This window comes from Lepidochelys kempii, chromosome 2 (assembly GCF_965140285.1).
Source record: "Lepidochelys kempii isolate rLepKem1 chromosome 2, rLepKem1.hap1, whole genome shotgun sequence".
In the NCBI taxonomy this organism is placed as follows: Eukaryota; Metazoa; Chordata; order Testudines; family Cheloniidae; genus Lepidochelys; species Lepidochelys kempii.
The window spans coordinates 230,779,124-230,800,542 of NC_136381.1; the positions used below are offsets into that span (position 1 = coordinate 230,779,124).

Genomic DNA, 21,419 nt, shown 5'->3' on the forward strand with positions numbered 1-21,419 from the left:
ATCCCAACATTCATGACTGAAATCTCATTCCAGACCTGGAAATGTACACTGTTACTGGTAAAAACACCATTAACATGCCAACTGCTTTTATGTTAGAGCCAACAGAAGAGCTGTGGATTGGACTGAATGCCCGTAAGATTCAAATGTATTTTGAATGGAGTGATGGGACTCCTGTGACATATATTAAATGGCTATGTGGTCAACCCGACTATGCAAACAGACAAGAAGATTGTGTTGTTATGAAGGGACAGGTAAAATAATCCAATTATTTTTCATAGCTGTATAGATTTGAAGGCCAGAAGGGACAGCTGTGATCATCTAGTCTGACCTCCTGTATTACACAAGCCATAGAACTTCCCCTAAATAATTCTAGAGCAGCTCTTTTAGAAAAATATCAAATCTTGATTTAAAAATGTGAGTGATGGAGAATCCACCACGACCCTGGGGAAATTGTCCCAAGGGTTAATTTACTTTCACTGTTAAGAATTTATGTCTTATAGTGATGCCAATCATTACATGGTTCAGGCTCAAATTGCCATTCATTATAAGCCTGATTCTGAAACATTCACATGCCTCTATTCTCCATAACCTTACCAAAGACACGTGAAGCCACCTGAAATTTCATATGCCAGATCTTAGTCTAAAGTAAGTTTTCATATAAGTCTGGAGCCAATCAGACAGGGCATTTAGAAGATGTGTGAGATCAAAAGGGAAGGAGTAATATTTTCATAATGTGTTTTAGCATTTCATATCTCCTAAAGAACTCGGCCCAGAAATTCCAAATTTGTTTTGTTATGTTCATAGCAAGAAGTGGTGCCTTTGGTTTTAGAGGTTCATGGTGCTTTATTTGTTATTATTATAAGTGGCTACTGCATACTCAGTTTTCTAATCCACCAGACCATACTACAGGGAAGTGACTCAACTTCCGAGTTTCCACTCTGTAAACCTGAGATATGTATATACCTCCTTACGGCTGTGGACTACTGACTGATTTTACAACCTTAAACATCTTTTAACATGGTTTTTTGTTTGTTTGTTTTGTTTTGTTTTGCTTTTTGCATATAATGTCCTAGGTTTTAAAAAGCCAAAAACTGAAAAGACATACATTTTATGATGTGGAATATTAGTGACCCTCCCTTTCCCCACAAATGGGTTACAAGCAGGATTGGAACCTCTAGTTCTAGAGCACGGTTCTCAATCAGTTGAGCTTACCAAGTAACTGGTAGTAGCAGCATGTTGTTGTCCTCTGTGTGAACAAGCCAGAGGAGGGGTATGTCTCTGACTGTGAACAACCATTTGCTGACAGCAGAGGAATGTTGAAACTCTGGATTCCTGGAGGGTTCTGGAAAGGAGTGTTCTCTAGTAGTTACAAACCCTCATTTCCTATACCTCCTTCCCCAGCCTTTTGCCCCTGCCCCTAGCACAGTGTTTCTCAAATACAGCCACCATGGCCATATGCAGCCACCAGGGGCTTTTCTTGCAGCCACAGCTTCCTGGGCAGTGATTGGGGGATGACGACAAGGCAGTGGCCCCTCCCAGTGGCCACCAGCAGTGGTTGCGCCCCACCCGCCTCTGGGGAGACACAAGCTGCAGGAGCAGTCAGTCAGTCAGTCCCCTCCTTCCTGGGGGCGGTAGGGTTGGGCTTCTGCCCTGGGATGGCAAGTGGCAGGCTCCAGCCACGGGGCTTTGGGCTCTGTCCCCAGGGTCTGTCCCCTGGGTGTGGGGCTTTGGGCTCCGTTCCCTGGCTGTGCGGTGGTCTGGCTCAAGCTCGACCTCCTCTTCACCTCTGGTCCCTGCTAGCTCCCCCAATGCCCCATCGCCCATGCCCCCACTGCCTCTGTACCCATCCAGGGCTTAATTTGTCTCTGAGCTTGCCAGGGCTGAGTAAGTCTGCTGTGAAAAGTGATATTAACAAACATACAAATATCACTTTTCACAGCAGACTTACTTATAGCTAACAAGTCTTAAAAAAAACCCCAAAAGTAAAAGAAACAACAAGAAAAAAGACAAGAACGTTCAAAGCACCTTATTTCTGTTTCTATCCTGTTTAGGTCCAGTAAAGAGTAGAGACAACTGCATATTATTTTTATTATTGAGTCTGCAAAAAAGAAAAAAATCCTACATAGATAAATCACAATGATTTGGGCATGTATATGTGCATATTTATTTGTTTTTCCTAAAGTGAATTAAGTATTTTAGGAAAAATTATAAAGTGGCCTCACTCTGAGGCCACCAAAAATTTTGTTGAGAGAGTCCCTGCCCTAGCATGTACCCCCTCATAGCCTGTCTCTGCCTCTATCTACCACCACCTTGCAGCCTGTCTCTGCTCCTGTGTGCCCCACAACCTATCTATCCCTCCCACACAGCTTGTCTCTGCCCCACACCATTACTCACCCTCTCCATTCCACTCCGTCCCTGCAGCCCCTGGCTGGAGCATGCCCAGTTCAAATGGGAACTTTGGAGAAAATAACTGCCAAATTCTAACAAGTCTGTACTCAGAATGTGTGTCCTAATAGTTTTCTGAGGCTTGTAACTTGGCCAAATTTGGTGGACTTTCATGGGATGGCAAAAGGCACATCCCTGACACCAGGGCACCCCCCTGCCAATTTACAAGTCCCTGCCCCCGTGTTTCCAACTCTTGTGATTTTATCACAAGTCTTGCTATATTTGGTGTTTTTCTTAAAGCCCCAGTTTCTGAGATTAAAAAGTTATACTAAAATCTCAGCTTTGGTTTAAACACCCCCCCCCCCCCCCCGGGGGCAAACTATAATTCTAGCTCTCCTGGTTTCAGAGAAAAGCTTGATAACACAAAGACATTGAATCATAATGGAAACCAAGAGGCCAATAAAAAGAGCCCAATACTTATTATTTTTAAAAATTCTCATGATTTTTAATCCACTCTCATAATTTTAAGTGCCTCATTCAAGATTACTGAGCATCTCAGGCTGGCAACACTGCTGCTCCAAAGCATGAAGCTGTTGGAATAAATTATTATAAGAAATTTTTTAACATGGGCAAAACAACATAATTTTCTCTAACCCTGTTCTGAGAAGTGGCTGAACTGCTTTTGTTGAAACTTTCAAAAGAAAAGTTCAGCTTGAGGCAAACATCCAGCAGGGAAAATTTAATCTCCAAAGGTTAAAGTTTGGCAAATTATAAGCAAATGAAAGCAGGGTCTCATAATGAGAAGTATTAGGCAACCTTAATTTAGGTGTCACTACCAGCTAGGCCTAGGATATTTTTTGTTTCCATCGATGGTAAATATTAATCCCCTCCCACCATTAAATAGGAAAGAACAGACCTACTGAAGAACAGAGAAATTAAGTAGTTTACATAGTGGGCACCGTGGTCTAATGGATTAAGCGCGGACCAGGGCATCTCTATTTTAATCCTGGTTCTGACACTACCTCACTGTACGACATTGTGCATGTCATTTAGGGCTAAACTGAGCGTCTAGATTCAGCCTGTGTAAAAGGCACCATGTAGATGCACACTGGGAAGGAACTGTAACTCAGCCCCAAATCCTCTCCTCTTTCCCTCTTGCTCAGGGTGCTGGTTACTCTCCTTGCTTGATCCTGACTAGCTCTCCTGGGGGAGAGGGGAGTGGGAAGCTACAGCTTCATCTACTTCTTGGTCCTCACAGATTTCTCATTTATGCAGGGCAGTATGGAAATGTAGCTAGATTTGTTAAAAATAAATAAATGGAAGGTAACAAAACACCCAAAACCACCATAAATAAAAATAAAAATCATTTTAAGTTGATTGTTCCTCCTCAAAGATCTAATGGCAGATAGCTCTTAGGTCTCTTTTACAAAACACACCACAGGAAAGGTAATCTAGTTCATTACAAAATAATATAATAAATAATTAAAGAAAAACATCTAACATCAACATTAATTAACTAACATTTTGTGGGACATTATGATTTATTTTTAGTGTGTTTTTCACTTTCTCGCTCACAAAATTCACTAGCTGACAATGAGTCTCCTACTCATAAGTGTGACATAGTCATACTCATGGGGACACATTCAAGCCTGCATTACTCCAATTCTGCTCCTTTCACTGGAGTTACAGTAGTGTAGAACTGGAGTAACGCTGTGATGAATCTGGCACATCATTTTTTGATGCAATCTATATTTATCAACCAATTCATGCAACAGATTAAAAATGAGCATGAGCAAGGAGAGAGGAAATTAGCAGTTTTCTAAAGATTATGCATCCCTCGTCCTGGACATTCTTTTCTCTCCCTCCTCATGTTCAGGATGGATATTGGGCAGCTAATCTTTGTGAAAGGAAACTTGGTTATATCTGCAAAAGAACACCTTTACCACAAGCTCCTAGGGAAGTGGAGATCATCCATCCAGGCTGCCAGAGAGTAAGTGTGAAATTGATTATATGGGGATCTATAAAGATCATTTAGCCTATTGGATTTCATGCTCTTTAAAGTCCTTTGTCTTTCATAGTGACCTCTTCCCTCTATTTAGTAACTACTTTTGAAGGACCCCAGTGATTTTTTCCCTTAGCAAGTTGCTCATGTATGTACAGTTTTTATTGTCATTCATTTTCAGATGTAAATCTACTCTGAATTAATTTTTAATTTATATTGAATTCTTCCATTTCCTCCCTCTTCTTTGTAATAGAGTCTGATTTCCCACTCAGTAATAGATATACATAGACCGTTTTTATTAACAAAAAGTCTTCACAACATCCCATGTTTACTTTAGGCTCTTCACCCAATGAAATAACAAACATAGCACCCACCACAGGCCTCTCTGTCTCAAGTCTCAGATCTTCTGTCTCTTCATAGGCTTTAGCATCAGCAACTAAAAAGAAAAGGAAATCAATTCAAAGCAGAAAAGAATCTCCCGTCCCAGCTATCTGGTTCAGATTCCTTACTTGTGGGCTGCCTGTCTGGACTCTGAAATCCCACCCCCACCGCAGCAGGTGATATGGTTCCTAGTCAGCAAATTTAGCAAGTCTCACCTGCGCAGAAATCCACTTGTTTAATCTATACTGGTTTTGAGTAAACCTCTGTAGTAGACTCAGGAGGAACAAGCCTAAGCTGGATCACAAGGGGTCCTTCTTTGAATTCTGAAGAGTCAGTGTAGTCAGATATTGGTAGCTCTGGTTATATGTGAATAATTTAAATGGTTTTTGTATTTCAAGGTTTTAGAGCCCACTGTTGTTGAGCTACGTAGACATAATTTCCCTCTAAGCCGAGCAAAGTCAGCATCTTTGTTCTTCTGGTGCATGCGTAACCAAGCCTGCAAATCAGTGTAAGGCCACCCTGATCAGATAACCTTCCACTCCAGGAAAATCATACCAACATAAGAGGGGAGGAGGAAAAGATGGGTCAGGTGTGAGCTGCCCCTGGCAGACCTCCCAGCATCATCCCCTGGGTAACAACAATACTGATCTCAGGGAGCTTCCTTTTGTTAAATAACAGCCCTGCCTATGTCTGATGATCACAGTCTCTTCTTTTTTCTCAACTGAGCTTCATCAATTGATTTCATATTAATATGTATTTATATGTTAAAGGGCAGAACAGAATCAATATGTTAATCTGTCAAGAACTCATGTATTTGCCTGATGTTTGTCACAGGGCTGGAAAAGACATAGTTTTCACTGCTATTTGGTTGGACACACATTTGTAACATTCTCGGAAGCAAATAAGATATGTGAAAGGAGCAATGGTTACCTAGCTACTGTGGAAGACAGGTATGAAAAATATTTTTTGTTCTACTGTTAAATTTCTGCTCATGATGGAAAAAGCTTTGAAGGTTCTAAATTTTAAAATACTCTAGAACTTTTCTAGTGTGGAGCCAAATACAAAGGATCTACACAGAAAAAACAAATGCCTATGTACCTTTGGGTTTTCTATAGGCTCTGTTGTAGTAGTATCCGAGTGCTTCCCAGATAAAATTAGATTTGCAGAGATGGCCCCTCATGGGCTAAATGGAGTCTTATGCTCTTCTCCGTTTCCTGGTTATAGGAAGGCTTTATTATTACTAATTTATTTATTGATTTGCTTCTTTTTTCCTTCCAGGTCTCATTCTGACTTTTGATGTTCTGTTTCTGATATTAACTATATCCTACAGATCCATTATGACCTCAGTTGCAAAGAAGAGACACTTCTGGGATTAGATTTTAACTTTCTAGTTTATATTTTGATTTGGTTTATTGAGATGAATACAGTGGTTTAAATTTGGTTCTACCCTTTTACCTGATCATTCTTTCATATTGCTTTCATGCATGCATCTGCTTCTGTGCATCTCCATACTTTTCTGGGTGCTCTATCATTTCAGAAATCCTTCCTGTACTCTTATCCAAGATTTTCAAATAACATTTTCCTACTTGTTTCCAGGTTCTCTTTCCTTTATCACTTCTCATTGCTTAATCCAAGCATATGTAAACTATGCTTCTTGGTCCAGATTTGGCTTGTGAGGGAACCGTAGTGCACACATCTTTCAGTCTTCAAAACTGCCAGTGTGAGACATGAGCCGTCAGAATGTGTGACAAATGACCAAAATGTGGAACACATTGCGTGTTGTACATTGTGTCATACTTGATAATTCTAATGTTTGACATTAATAATTGATGGATTCTAATGACTTTTAATGGTTTATCATTTTAATTCATAACTGACAGATTGTAATAGTTATAAATCTTTCTTTAAACTATTAGTTTAAATCTCCTTGAGGTGAAACATTTGAGCAAAAATTTCAGGGGAAAAATCTTTTTTAGTAATAGTTCCTTGTAATAGGGTCAGCACCTGCCTCTTGTGAGTGCCCCCTGGTGGTTGGGTGTGAGCCTGCTGTTTCTTAGTTCTTGGAATGGGGTGACACCTACCTCTCACAAGTAACCCCCCCGGCCAATGGTTTCTTTGGCGAGTCTTCAGTGACTCGGCCTCCTGGCCAAGTCACACACAGTCTATAGGTGGAAAAGCACAAACAAACCCCTTCCGGGGTATAGAGTATTTACTTTCCACCACAGCTTCCTCCCTGGAGACACTGCCCTCTGTACCAGTTTAACAGGGCTCAACATGGTACCTTCCATTGATATGTCCTTCTCAGCAGCACGCACGCACATGCACAGCTTAGTTTTTAACTAGACCAACAGGACCCATCATGGTACCCTTGCTTGGTCTTACTATGTTTTGGGCTCAGTATCTGCTTGGTCCCCTCAGCCATCCAGGAGTTCCTTCTTAACTCCCCTGGTGTTCAGTAGCTCTCCGTGGGCTCAGCCCTGTCCTAACTGAGCTGTCCGTGGTCCTGCTACTCTTCCAGTTGGCCACAAACCTGGTTCTCTCTCTTCCAGATTCAGGCAGCAACTGACTGCTCTGTCTCTGTTGCTTCTTTTTATATGGCTTTCCTGGCCCCTGATTGGCCACTCCGTCAGCCCCTCTGATTGGCTGCTTCCCCTGTAGCCACTCTAGGCCACCTGGAGGACTTCTCCTCTTCTCTTTTCTGAGGCAAAGTGAGGCAGGGCTTCGAGGCCTCCAGGAGAGGACCTCTGGACATAGTCCACCCCTACATATTCCTTTATTGAAAATCAGAGGATACAGATTTGTGGGGTCTCTCTTAGCATAAGGCAGTGGGAGCCCCAAAATTTAAACAACAAAACCAACTGCAACATATAAGGAGCTAATAGACAGCAGCTTGACCAAGACCATACTAGTATCTGCCTCTGCCTTCTCCCTTCTAACTCTCAGACAAATGCATAATATCTTATATTGTGCAGGAGGAGAAGGAATCATTCCAAATTATTAATAGGCCATAATTATCATGCTTCCTTTCTGGTGTCAGCAGCTGAATTTGTTCAAAGTATAAATTCATAGATTTAAACTAATCATTTTATCAACTTTTAACTCTTTTATCCAGTTTTCCATTCTGAATTATTTCATTAAAAAGAAAAGCCATGATTAAATCTTAGTATAACATTATTTTGAAACATTATTTTCCTTAACAGAAATGAACAAGCCTATCTGATTAGTCTGACTGGGCTAAGGCCTGAAAAATATTTCTGGATAGGGCTTTCAGATGTAGAGGAACAAGGGACTTTCAAGTGGACCGATGGTGAAGCAGTTCTGTTCACTCATTGGAATTCAGCAATGCCTGGTATGCGCTGCAGTGCTGTGTGATGTATACTGTCTGTGGTTTTAGGATGTGTTAAGACTGAATATTGAAATACCCATGAATTTCCACTCTCTGTCCCCTGGTAGATTAGACAGGATTCAACCATGGGCCCTCTTTTGTATTCCTGCAGGGGAGTAAGGGAGGAGTAAGAAGCACACTAGCCACATAAAGATTAGTGGGCTGCTAATCCCCATCTTGTGTAGTTGTGCAAGCTGGGGCTTTGAAGGTCTAGAGACCATGCTAAGCAGGGGCTGAAGGGGCTTCAACGTTTTCAGAACTTTATCACAGCATTAGTGGTTGACATAGTTCATCACACTGGGGAAAATTAGTGCTGGACATAAGTGGCCAAACAATTAGACCTATAGGGTGCTTAGGTGAGACACGAAGTAATGGCAGATATACAGATTATTAGACTAAAAGTGGTCACACTAGGGTGGGAAAAAAGGACTATAAGTGTTCACCTTTTGTGAGTTTTCTCATCATTTGGCAGAGGTGGGCTCATGGGATTTGTTAACGTACCTGTGCTACTGTTCTGGGTATTCCTATGGCACATGGAACCAAGACCCTGATTCTTAAAAGTATGTAGGCATTGTTGCACTCAGTGTTGCAACACCTAACTGATTAGAAGCCTAAATCTTACTTTCAAAAGGGATTTAGGCACAGTTAATGGAATTTAGGCTCCTAAGTGCCTAAATCTGTTTTGACAATAAGACTTCACCTTCTAAGTGAGTTATGCATTTTAATGCTGAGCACAGCAATGCCTATATACCCTTAAAAATCTGGACCCAAGTGACTTTGCATCTGCGTTAGAATTTCCATCCTTTGGTTTATAAAATAGGAATGGAAACAGAAGTTTAATTTCTTTGAGAGCAGAGCCCCAAGTTCAGAGAAATATGTAATTTTCAATTAGGTTTTTAACATTTCTTTCATGAAGGAGGAAAGTCAGGCTGTGTTGCCATGGAAACTGGAATTGCAGCTGGATTATGGGATGTTCTTAGTTGTGAGAAGACAGCAACATTTCTCTGGAAACAGTGGGCTGAGGGTGTGACACGTCCTCCGATTCCATTAACAACTCTTGCCCCCATGTGCCCTGAAGGCTGGGATTCAAGCAATTATATTAGCTCATGCTTCAAAGTAAGTATTAAACTTTCCTGCCTCATTCACTACACACTGTCCATCTCATGCACTAAGAGTTAAAATCTACTCTCAGTTGTTCCCTAACCTGCACTGTGCAGTGGAATGCATGCTTTTTAGAGATTCCATTTCGGAACACTATTGTCAACCCTAGTTATTGGAAAATTATGAGTCAGGGTTCCAAGTAATCATGATATTGGGTTAAAATCATGAGATTTAAAAAAAAATATATTGGGTTCTTTTTTATATTGTTTTCAAGCTTTTCCCCTCAAGCATGAGGGCTTGAAACACACTTTTCTCTTTTTAAATGAAAGCTGAGATTCTCAGCTAATCAAATTCTGTGAGACTCATGATAAAATCATGAGGGTTGGCAACAGTGTTAAGATAACGTTTTCCATGAATAGACATAGGAACCTGGCACCGTTCCAAGATTTCTGCACAAAGCACATAATGTATTCAATGTGATGGCAAACAAACCCAGTTTCACATTTAGCATCTGGTGGCACCTAGGCAAATAGAACAACAACATTCAAAAAGTGCTTTCCCTATTTACTTAAAAGATAAATGAGAAAATTCCCCACAAAGACTATATTAAGATAATATATACAAGAAAGCAAAATAATTTACAGAAGGAAAAGTGAATCAGTGACTTCCTAGCCAGAGCTTCCCAGAGGCATTCTTCCATCTCTGTCTCCCAAGCAATCATTTATACTCTTCTCCTGGTATACCTGGGCAAGCACAAAGAATAAACATAGCTGAGGTTAAGCTCTTACTCTTCAGGGACTATGTAATTATGTTACATTGTGTCACACTCGAATTATTATTTATTTATTTGGATGACCATTTATCAGATCGGATACTTTCCTGCTGCTGAGACCTCTTCCCCTAGACTTAAACAACCTTAATTATGGGCTCAGTCCTGCAAGGTGCTGAGCACTCTGGCCCTGATTCAGCAAACAAATTAAGCATGTGCTTGAGTCAGGGCCAGAGTGCTCAGCACCTTGCAGGACTGAACCCTACATCCACATCTCCCTCTTGCTCCCATTACTTTGGATTTTGCTCCATTCCTGATTTTCACCCCCCTTGGAGTTTTAGATATAACCACTCTATTTTTCTTCACCTTTTTCAGTGGTCAGAGCTCCTATTAAGTTATACATACTAGCTTTTTCCCTCTCTGTGTATTGTGATAGCTATGGGTCTTCCCAGTCCTCCTCTGTGCTTTTACTCAAACAAAGTGAAACAATGGATGCTAAGAATTAGGCATTCTGTAATCCATATTCCAGGTGTTATTTTCTTCTGGATATCCTTTTGATTTGGTTAGCTGGATTGTCTGAAATCCTAGTACTGAGAAAGTAGCTGCCCAGGGTGTTGTTTGATTTTATTACTTAGGGAGGGTATTATTATATAGTAGCTTATTGTGAAATATGTTCTCATTAGATTTTTGTGAGAGAAGGAAACCAAAAGAAATCATGGTTTGAAGAAGAAGATTTTTGTCGAGAAATAGGAGGACACTTGATCACTATCAACAGAAAAGAAGTAAAGCATGTAATATGGCAGATGGTTCTGTGAGTATTTACAAAATATTTATTCTTTCACATTAATGGCATGTATAAGAAGAATAACAAAAAGCTCTCTTGAATTCATTCTCAAAAGGGTTAATTTTAAGTAAAAAAACTGTTCATTATATCTTTATCATCATACCCCACTTATTTTTAATTACTATATTTAAAATAAACCACAGGAATTTGGGTGTAACCAGAGTCTCAGAATTCAGGAACTTGATGTGCAAATGTTTGTGTATGGGTTGGAGACTTCTAAAAGTTGTACAGAGTTCATTCATGATGATATATCAATTGTACAAACAATTGGAAGAGATTTATGTCCTGACTATGAAAAGTTGTTGGTGGCGGTTGTTGGGATGTTTTTGGTTTTTGTTTTGTTTTATTTTAAGGATGTAAATGCTAAAATTGGGTATCTAACTGCATGATTGCTCTCACAAATCAGGTAGTTAGACCTCTAACTGCTAGCATGTGCAGGTGCCCAAATGTGTCCACAAAAGTTGAGGTTGCAGTGAAATTTCTTTCAAAACCAGGCCACATAAGTGTGACTGTACTCTGAAAAGTAACTCTATACAAATTATACAAAGTCTCGATATCTGGTGTTTCCCCGTGAATCCATATCAAAGGCTCTCATTGGCGTATAAAAGATGGTGGTTTTGTTGGTTTTTTCTTGTTGTTTAAATTGCCAGGCAATGGTGTGCTATAAACTTATTTTTCCAATAGATTTAAGAGTGATTTACAAGTGGCAAAGAGACTTTTTCCCACTTTGTCCACTTTAGTTTTATATATAATATATATGTAGGATGTATTTGTTTTTTAATGTGCTTTTTTCATTTTTGTTTTGCTTGGTCATCTGTCTACCAATAGATAGATTAGCGATTCAGATCTTGTCTATCCTTTTTTCCTGGAAGAATCTATGGCTTAATGTGGCTATAAGCTCTTTAGGTTAGGAACTCTTTCCTGTGATGTGTTTATACAATACCGAGCACAAGGAGGCCTTGATCTGAGTCTGGGATTGTATGTGCTACTGCACTAGAAATAATAATGAGTATCATGAAAGTGAAGCCTAAGCATTGAGAAAAAGATTTTTAGTTAGTTAAATTGCTTTACAATTCTTTATTTTTGTTTTAATTTTTGTTGAAATCTCTTAACCCAAACTCCTGACATACAGTTGAGAGAAAAGATCTCTGAGAAAAGACAGCACCCCTCACCATTTTGATAGAGGGCTGAGATAGCTCCCTCCCACTTCTCTGGTCCTTCAAGTTGTTCTCTGTCAAACATAAGGATGACAAATATTTATATTCCTAGTGGACTTGATGATCTGCTGCAGTCAAGATCTACTTGTTGTGGTGGACAGGAAGCACCATCAGGAGCTGATTATGGGGCCAGTTCTGGGTGGCTGCTAGTGGCTGTTCTAAACTCTACCAGCTGGTAATGGTTCACAAGGAATTGTCTATCAGCTCAGAATTGTCAGAGACCAGCATGCCTTGACCAAACCCCTCACATGGAAACTGTGACATGTTTAGGGTAAGAGCTGGTTTTATGGAGAGATGGGGCTGTTTTTCTCCTATTGGAGTAGCACAAACAGAGTAGAATCTGGGCCAATATGTCTATGATAGAAAACAAGGAGAAAACACTTTTCTGAGAGGAATACATCATCATACATCAAGAAGAAAGGCAAATTAATATAAACACATTTTCTTCCTTTGCAGGTTCCTTTTTATGAGATAATTTTACAGAGACTTCAAATTTTTTGAACTGCTGTAAGTTCTAAAATGTCTTTTGTACAAAGGGCATATATAATTGTCCTATTATATACAATCACATATATATATATCATATAATATATTTTAGGGACAAAGGATTTATCTTTCAGCATTTCTGGATGGGTTTGATTTACTTGAATTCTGATGAAGGATATACCTGGATTGATGGCTCTCCAGTGAGTATATTGGTTGTTAAACAATCATTGCCTTTCTGGCTTTTATAATATCTTTTTTGCAATCTTTTCTGAGTCTTTTCTTACTCCCTTCCCATTCCCTCCTAAACTTTCATACCCAGGTCCATAGAAGCACTTTCTTTGCCACTGCATTAAACAAGTGCAATGGTTTAGTCTTCACTGAGGCTATGATGGAGGAAAAGAATCACTTCATATCACTTCATATCTTCCGCCCCAGCCACACAACCATAAAAGGCAATCCAGGAAGTTTTTGGAAAATGTAGGGGACAATTTCCTGGTGCAAGTACTGGAGGAACCAACTAGGGGCAGAGCTCTTCTTGACCTGCTGCTCACAAACTGGGAAGAATTAGTAGGGGAAACAAAAGTAGTAGGGGAACCTGGGAGGCAGTGACCATGAAATGGTCGAGTTCAGGATCCTAACACAAGGAAGAAAGGAGAGCAGCAGAATACAGACCCTAGATTTCAGAAAAGCAGACTTTGACTCCCTCAGGGAACTGATGGGCAAGATCCCCTAGGAGAATAACATGAGGGGGAAAGGAGTCCAGGAGAGCTGGCTGTATTTTAAAGAATCCTTATTGAGGTTACAGGGACAAACCATCCCGATGTGTAGAAAGAATAATAAATATGGCAGGCGACCAGCTTGGCTTAACAGTGAAATCCTTGCTGCTCTTAAATACAAAAAAGAAGCTTACAAGAAGTGGAAGATTGGACAAATGACCAGGGATGAGTATAAAAATATTGCTCAGGCTTGCAGGAGTGAAATCAGGAAGGCCAAATCACACCTCGAGTTGCAGCTAGCGAGAGATGTTAAGAGTAACAAGAAGGGTTTCTTCAGGTATGTTAGCAACAAGAAGAAAGTCAAGGAAAGTGTGGGCCCTTACTGAATGAGGGAGGCAACCTAGTGACAGAGGATGTGGAAAAAGCTAATGTACTCAATGCTTTTTTTGCCTCTGTCTTCATGAATAAGGTCAGCTCCCAGACTACTGCACTGGGCAGCACAGCATAGGGAGAAGGTGACCAGCCCTCTGTGGAGAAAGAAGTGGTTCGGGACTATTTAGAAAAGCTGGAGAAGCATAAGTCCATGGGGAGGGATGCGTTGCATCCGAGAGTGCTAAAGGAATTGGCGGATGTGATTGCAGAGCCATTGGCCATTATCTTTGAAAACTCATGGCAATCGGGGGAGGTCCCAGATGACTGGAAAAAGGCTAATGTAGTGCCCATCTTTAAAAAAGGGAAGAAGGAGGGATCCTGGGAACTACAGGCCAGTCAGCCTCACCTCAGTCCCTGGAAAAATCATGGAGCAGGTCCTCAAAGAATCAATTCTGAAGCACTTAGAGGAGAGGAAAGTGATCAGGAATAGTCAGCATGGATTCACCAAGGGCAAGTCATGCCTGACTAATCTAATTGCCTTCTATGACGAGATAACTGGCTCTGTGGATGAAGGGAAAGCAGTGGACGTGTTGTTCCTTGACTTTAGCAAAGGTTTCGACACGGTCTCCCACAGTATTCTTGCCAGCAAGTTAAAGAAGTATGGGCTGGATGAATGGACTATAAGGTGAATAGAAAGCTGGCTAGATTGTCGGGCTCAACGGGTAGTGATCAATGGCTCCATGTCTAGTTGGGAACTGGTATCAAGTGGAGTGCCCCAGGGGTCGGTCCTGGGGCAGGTTTTGTTCAATATCTTCATAAATGATCTGGAGGATGGTGTGGATTGCACCCTCAGCAAGTTTGCAGATGACACTAAACTGGGAGGAGTGGTAGATATGCTGGAGAGTAGGGATAGGATACAGAGGGACCTAGACAAATTGGAGGATTGGGCCAAAAGAAATCTGATGAGGTTCAACAAAGATAAGTGCAGAGTCCTGCACTTAGGACGGAAGAATCCAATGCACCGCTACAGACTAGGGACCGAATGGCTCGGCAGCAGTTCTGCAGAAAAGGACCTAGGGGTTACAGTGGACAAGAAGCTGGATATGAGTCAACAGTGTGCCGTTGTTGCCAAGAAGGCCAATGACATTTTGGGATGTATAAGTAGGGGCATTGCCAGCAGATCGAGGGACGTGATCGTTCCCCTCTATTCGACAATGGTGAGGCCTCATCTGGAGTACTGTGTCCAGTTTTGGGCCCCACACTACAAGAAGGATATGGAAAAATTGGAAAGAGTCCAGCGGAGGGCAACAAAAATGATGAGGGAACTGGAACACATGACTTATGACGAGAGGCTGAGGGAACTGGGGATGTTTAGTCTTCAGAAGAAAAGAATGAGGGGGGATTTGATAGCTGCTTTCAACTACCTGAAAGGGGGTTCCAAAGAGGATGGCTCTAGACTGTTCTCAGTGGTAGCAGATGACAGAACAAGGAGTAATGGTCTCAAGTTGCAGTGGGGGAGGTTTAGGTTGGATATTAGGAAAAACTTTTTCAGTATGAGGGTGGTGAAACACTGGAATGCGTTACCTAGGGAGGTGGTGGAATCTCCTTCCCTAGAAGTTTTTAATGTCAGGCTTGACAAAGCCCTGGCTGGGATGATTTAGTTGGGGATTGGTCCTGCTTTGAGCAGGGGGTTGGACTAGATGACCTCCTGAGGTCCCTTCCAACCCTGATATTCTATGATTCTATGAAAACAGGAGCATATGCAATCTGAATCCCATGATACATTTAAACTGGAAAATGTCTTCCATCACGCATGCTACAGTGCAGGGGCGGGCAAACTTTTTGGCCTGAGGGCCTCATTGGGTTTCTGAAATTGTATGGAGGGCTGGTTAAGGGAGGCTGTGTCCCCGCCCCCTATCCAACCACCCCAATGGCCCCCCGGGACTCCTGCCCCATTCAACCCCCCTTGTTCCCTGACGGCCCCCCAGGACCCCTGCCCCCTCCCACTCTCTGTCCCCTGACTGCCCCAGACCCCCGCCCCTGACTGCCCCCCACCACCCCATCCAACCCCTCTTCTCATTCCTGACTGCCCACCCGGGACCCCTGCCCCATGCAACCACCCCTTCTCCTTGTCCCCTGACCACCACCAGAACCCCCACCCCTGACTGCCCCCTGCTGCCCCATCTAACCACTCCTCTCATTCCTGACTGCCCCTCCCCTTGGGACCCCTACCCCATCCACCCCTCCTGCTCCCTGTCCCCTGACTGCCCCCTGCTGCCCCATCCAACCCTTCCTCTCCTTCCTGACTGCCCCCCCAGGAACCCCTGCCCCCATTCAACCCCCCTGTTCCCTGCCCTCTGACCACCCTGACCCCTATCCACACCCCTGCCCCCTGACCACCCCCCAAACTCCCCTGCCCTCTATCTAACCCCTCCTTGCTCCCTGCCCCCTTACTGCGCTGCCTGGAGCACTGGTGGCTGGCATATTTTATGGGCATGGATATCAATCTGGAAGGAAGATGTGGAGGAAGGGAGCCTTGATGGTTAGTAGCCTGATACATGTGGGTCAAAGACAGTTATAATTTCTCACTAGGTCAGCATTACCCCTCAGAGCAATCTGCTTCCAAGAAGGCCTATTCATGTCTGAGGCTGGACTATCAAAACTAGTTTGCCACCTCATGGAAGTGAGAATAGGCCCTGACCTCAGCCTGGAGATGATAAACTGACTTTGACATAGGTAAAGTAGAGTGCTTCTATAGGGATGTTCTACACTTCCTCCGATTTTACACCATTTTACAACCCCATCTTTGCAGCCCAGAGTCATAGCTCATAGACCATTATGATCATCTAGTCTGCACAACGCAGGCCACAGAATCTCATCCACCCACTCCTGCGAAAAACCTCTCACCTATGTTTGAGCTATTGAAGTCCTCAAATCGTGGTTTAAAGACTTCAAGGAGCAGAGAATCCTCCAGCAAGTGACCCGTGCCCCACGCTACAGAGGAAGGCGAAAAACCCCCAGGGCCTCTTGCAATCTGCCCTGGAGGAAAATTCCTTCCTGACCCCAAATATGGCGATCAGCTGAACCCTGAGCATGTGGGCAAGACTTACCAGCCAGACACCCAGGAAAGAATTCTCTGTAGTAACTCAGATCCCACCTCATCCAACATCCCATCACAGGCCATTGGGCCTATTTAACGTAAATAGTTAAAGATCAATTAATTGCCAAAATCATGTTATCCCATCATACCATCTCCTCCATAAACTTATCGAGTTTAATCTTGAAGCCAGATAGGTCTTTTGCCCCCATTGCTTCCCTTGGAAGGCTATTCCAGAACTTCACCTCTCTAATGGTTAGAAACCTTTGTCTAATTTAAAGTCTAAACTTTCTGATGCCCAGTTTATATCCATTTGTTCTTGTGTCCACATTGGTACTGAGCTTAAATAATTCCTCTCCCTCTCCGGTATTTATCCCTCTGATATATTTATCGAGAGCAATCATGTCTCCCCTCAGCCTTCTTTTGGTTAGGCTAAACAAGCCAAGCTCTTTGAGTCTCCTTTCATAAGACAGGTTTTCTATTCCTTGGATCATCCTAATCGCCCTTCTCTGTACCTGTTCCAGTTTGAATTCATCCTTCTTAAACATGGGAGACCAGAACTGCATACAGTATTCCAGATGAGGTCTCACCAGTGCCTTGTATAACTAACACCTCCTTATCTTTACTGGAAATGCTTCTCCTGATGCATCCCAAGACCGCATTAGCTTTTTTCACGGCCATATCACATTGGTGGCTCATAGTCATCCTGGGGTCAACAATACTCCAACGTCCTTCTCCTCCTCCATTACTTTTAATTGATGTGTCCCCAGCTTATAACTAAAATTCTTGTTATTAATCCCTAAATGCATGACCTTACATTTCTCACTATTAAATTCCATCCTATTACTATTACTCCAGTTTACATGGTCATCCAGATCCTCCTGTATGATATCCCAGTCCTTCTCTAAATTGGCAATACCTCCCAGCTTTGTATCATCCTCAAACTTTATTAGCACACTCCCACTTTTTGTGCCGAGGTCAGTAATAAAAAGGTTAAATAAGATTGGTCCCAAAACCGATCCCTGAGTAACTCCACTGGTAACCTCCCTCCAGCCTGACAGTTCACCTTTCAGAGTGACCCGCTGTAGTCTCCCCTTTAACCAATTCTTTATCCACATTTCAATTTTCATATTGATCCCCATCTTTTCCAATTTAACTAATAATTCCCCATGTGGCACCGTATCAAACGCCTTACTGAAATCTAGGTAAATTAGATCCACTGTGTTTCCTTTGTCTAAAAAATCTGTTACTTTCTCAAAGAAGGAGATCAGGTTGGTTTGGCACAATCTACTTTTTGTAAAACCATGTTGTATTTTGTTCCATTTACCATTGACCTCAATGTCCTTAACTACTTCCTTTTTCAAAAATTTTTCCAAGACCTTGCATACTACAGATGTCAAACTAACAGACCTGTAGTTACCCAGATCACGTTTTTTTTCCTTTCCTAAAAATAGGAACTATGTTAGCAATTCTCCAGTCATACGGTACAACCCCTGAGTTTACAGATTCATTCAAAATTCTTGCTAAAGGGCTTGAAATTTCATGTGCCAATTCCTTTAATATTCTTGGATGAAGATTATCTGGGCCCCTCGATTTAGTTGCATTAAGATGCTTCTACCTCAGATATGGTAATATCTACCTCCATATCCTCATTCCGATTTGTCATGCTACTATTATCCCTAAGATCCTCTTTAGCCTTATTAAAGACTGAGGCAAAGTATTTGTTTAGATATTGGGCCATGCCTAGATTATCCTTAATCTCCACTCCATCCTCAGTGTTTAGCGGTCCCACTTCTTTCTTTGTTTCCTTCTTATTTATATGGCTATAGAACCTTTTCCTATTGGTTTTAATTCCTTTTGCAAGGTCCAACTCTACTTGACTTTTAACCTGTCTCACTTTATCTTCCCTATAGCTACCAACTACTTGATGAAGAAGAGTAGATATAATTTCTTCAGCCCATCAGGGTTCCCCTTTTCAGCTATATCAGTGTGCGTATAATATAAGGTGTTCATCTCCCTCTGTACAAGGGCTGAGCTTATTGGTTCCACAACACTTCTTGATCCTACTGGCCTCAGAAATTAAACACTTAGGAGGAACAACCCCTGAGGCTTTTTAACAGTGCAGTTCACAATTATTCTCCTTCATATAGAAGTAACTCGTAATAGAACTGTGTTTCCATCATAGGTGATTTATGAAAACTGGAATGAAGAAGAACCTAGTAATGACAAAGGAATTGAACATTGTGGAATGTTTGAGGGAAGTCCAACAATGCAGTGGAATGACTTGTATTGTGAACGCTTACTTAATTGGATTTGTGAAATAAAAAAAGGTAGGACTACTGCTCTATTTAATTAGAGAAATATAAACAAAGTACAGTCAGTTTGTTGGACTAACTAAAATTAAAAATAGGTGTGACACTAAGAATCACTCTTTGTGTGAAAGCATAGGAAGGGAACACAGTAGATAAAGAGCAAGGACATGAATTCTGATCTCTTAACTAAATGGTACAGAAGGTCAAAAAAAGTCCCTTGTATTTTACCTGTGGCCTTACCTCCCTATCCCATATATTGAAAAGGTTTGCAGTGCAAGGATGCCTATCTCTTTAAGAGGAGCAAAGAGTTATGTGGCACCTTATAGACTAACAGACGTATTGGAGCATAAGCTTTCGTGAGTGAATACCCACTTCGTCGGATGCGTGTCCGACGAAGTGGGTATTCACTCACAAAAGCTTATGCTCCAATACGTCTGTTAGTCTATAAGGTGCCACCGGACTCTGCTGCTTTTACATATCCAGACTAACATGGCTACCCCTCTGATCTTTAAGAGAAGTATCTCTTTTTCTTATCTCCTCCCTTTATCTGGATCCATTTTGTCCAAAGGAGAGTTGGAAGGCAGGAGGTATAGAGCTTCGATTTCCTTAAGCAAAAGTAGCTCTCTGTTTTATATTGTCTAAGAATATAATAAAAGTGACCAGTTGGTGTAAAAATCACTTGCTCTGATAAGGAGGAAAAAATCGAGGTTGATTTAGCTTACACCAACATTGTCCAAGGGGCAGGGCTCTCAGCAGTAGAAAATCCGCAAAAGGTCATTGTGGCAACATGACTGACCCCAAAGCCCACTTTGTCACGTGGCTCACAAGTTGCCCCAGTGTCACCCACACTCTAGCAAAACCCAAAAGTGAGTGGTACCACGAGGTGCTGTTTCCCTAGAAATGCAGGTATTCAGAGAAATAAGGGTTATAGGAATAAATGACCGATATTGAAACAAATACTAAATGAAATAAATATTTAGCTTATTTTGACCCTCTGCCTAATTTCTCCTCCCCCCAGGTTGTGGGTAGAATTTCTGCCCCCTCCCCTCAGTTGAGTATTTGAATACATAAGCAGAGGGCATGGGCACCAGAACCTGTCTGAAAGAGAAGAGAGGGACTATGTCAGCCATGGTACAGGCTAGTTTGAAAGCACCTACTACTAATGTCCCTAAAATAAAAGGAAAGCTGGGAGCACACAAGAAACTGGCTGAGGGTGAGGTGAGGGATGGCAGCAGCTGCCCAACAGGCGATGAAACTTCTGAACCCTTGAGGTCCATCCTGACAAAAAGACTATTCTAGAACACCAGGAGATGTATTGGACTGTCACTTTAAAAACCATTTGTCATCTGGTTAATCAAAGTTATCTTTCTAGTAAATTGCTCATGACAACGATGTCATCAGAATATTGGCTTCTGTGCACCAATTGAGCAAGCATATCCTTTGCAGCCCCTTTTTAGCATTCTGAATGCTATGTTTTGGATGGTATGTGTTCATCAGTTCTCAACAAGGCTGACGAGGATTTGAGAAACTGTGGGCGGAAGCCCTGAGCAGTTCATCTTCATCTTGGATGACCTCTCAGAAATAAAATGAAAAGAAGTAAACGTTGTTATGAACAAGTACTATTATTCTATCACTTTTGGATCACTGCAGAGAGAGGATAGCAGTTCTGTTATCAATTCCTGGATTTTGTAATTTTAACTCTTTTGTTTGGCCTTGGTTTGACCAAGGGACTGTCTTTTGTAAGATACAATATTGCTCATGCAGTGTCTTAACATACTGTTCCCTAAGGAAGGGATTGTAAAAGTTTATAAAGAAGCGTATTGATATTATATTTTGTACAATCACCATTATTATTTATATTGCAGCACTGCCCGGGGAACTGCTGAAACATAAATATAGGGGGAGCCCATAAACGGCAGAGATGTTGGGACTCTGAGGCTCAGCACCCTCTTTTCACACAGTAACACAACGTTCTAAACCAATGTCGGTTGTAAATTGAGAGCCAGATCCACCAGTATGCTTTATAGATTCATAGATACTAAGGTCAGAAGGAACCATTATGATCATCTAGTCTGCACAACGCAGGCCACAGAATCTCATCCACCCACTCCTGCGAAAAACCTCTCACCTATGTTTGAGCTATTGAAGTCCTCAAATCGTGGTTTAAAGACTTCAAGGAGCAGAGAATCCTCCAGCAAGTGACCCGTGCCCCATGCTACAGAGGAAGGCGAAAAACCTCCAGGGCCTCTTGCAATCTGCCCTGGAGGAAAATTCCTTCCCGACCCCAAATATGGCGATCAGCTAAACCCTGAGCATATGGGCAAGATTCACCAGCCAGATACTACAGAAAAT

At 41.8% G+C, this 21,419-nt stretch overlaps 1 protein-coding gene across 1 annotated transcript in view; it reads left to right on the plus strand.

Annotated features, from left to right (window-relative positions):
- Positions 1–21,419, plus strand: part of LOC140906176 (macrophage mannose receptor 1-like) — a 56,806-nt gene that overhangs the window by 16,394 nt on the left and 18,993 nt on the right. Inside the window, 8 exon segments of the mRNA XM_073329674.1 lie at positions 97–251; positions 4,262–4,375; positions 5,603–5,718; positions 7,969–8,117; positions 9,070–9,269; positions 10,707–10,834; positions 12,683–12,770; positions 18,941–19,085. Coding sequence (XP_073185775.1) covers positions 97–251; positions 4,262–4,375; positions 5,603–5,718; positions 7,969–8,117; positions 9,070–9,269; positions 10,707–10,834; positions 12,683–12,770; positions 18,941–19,085 — 1,095 coding nt within the window.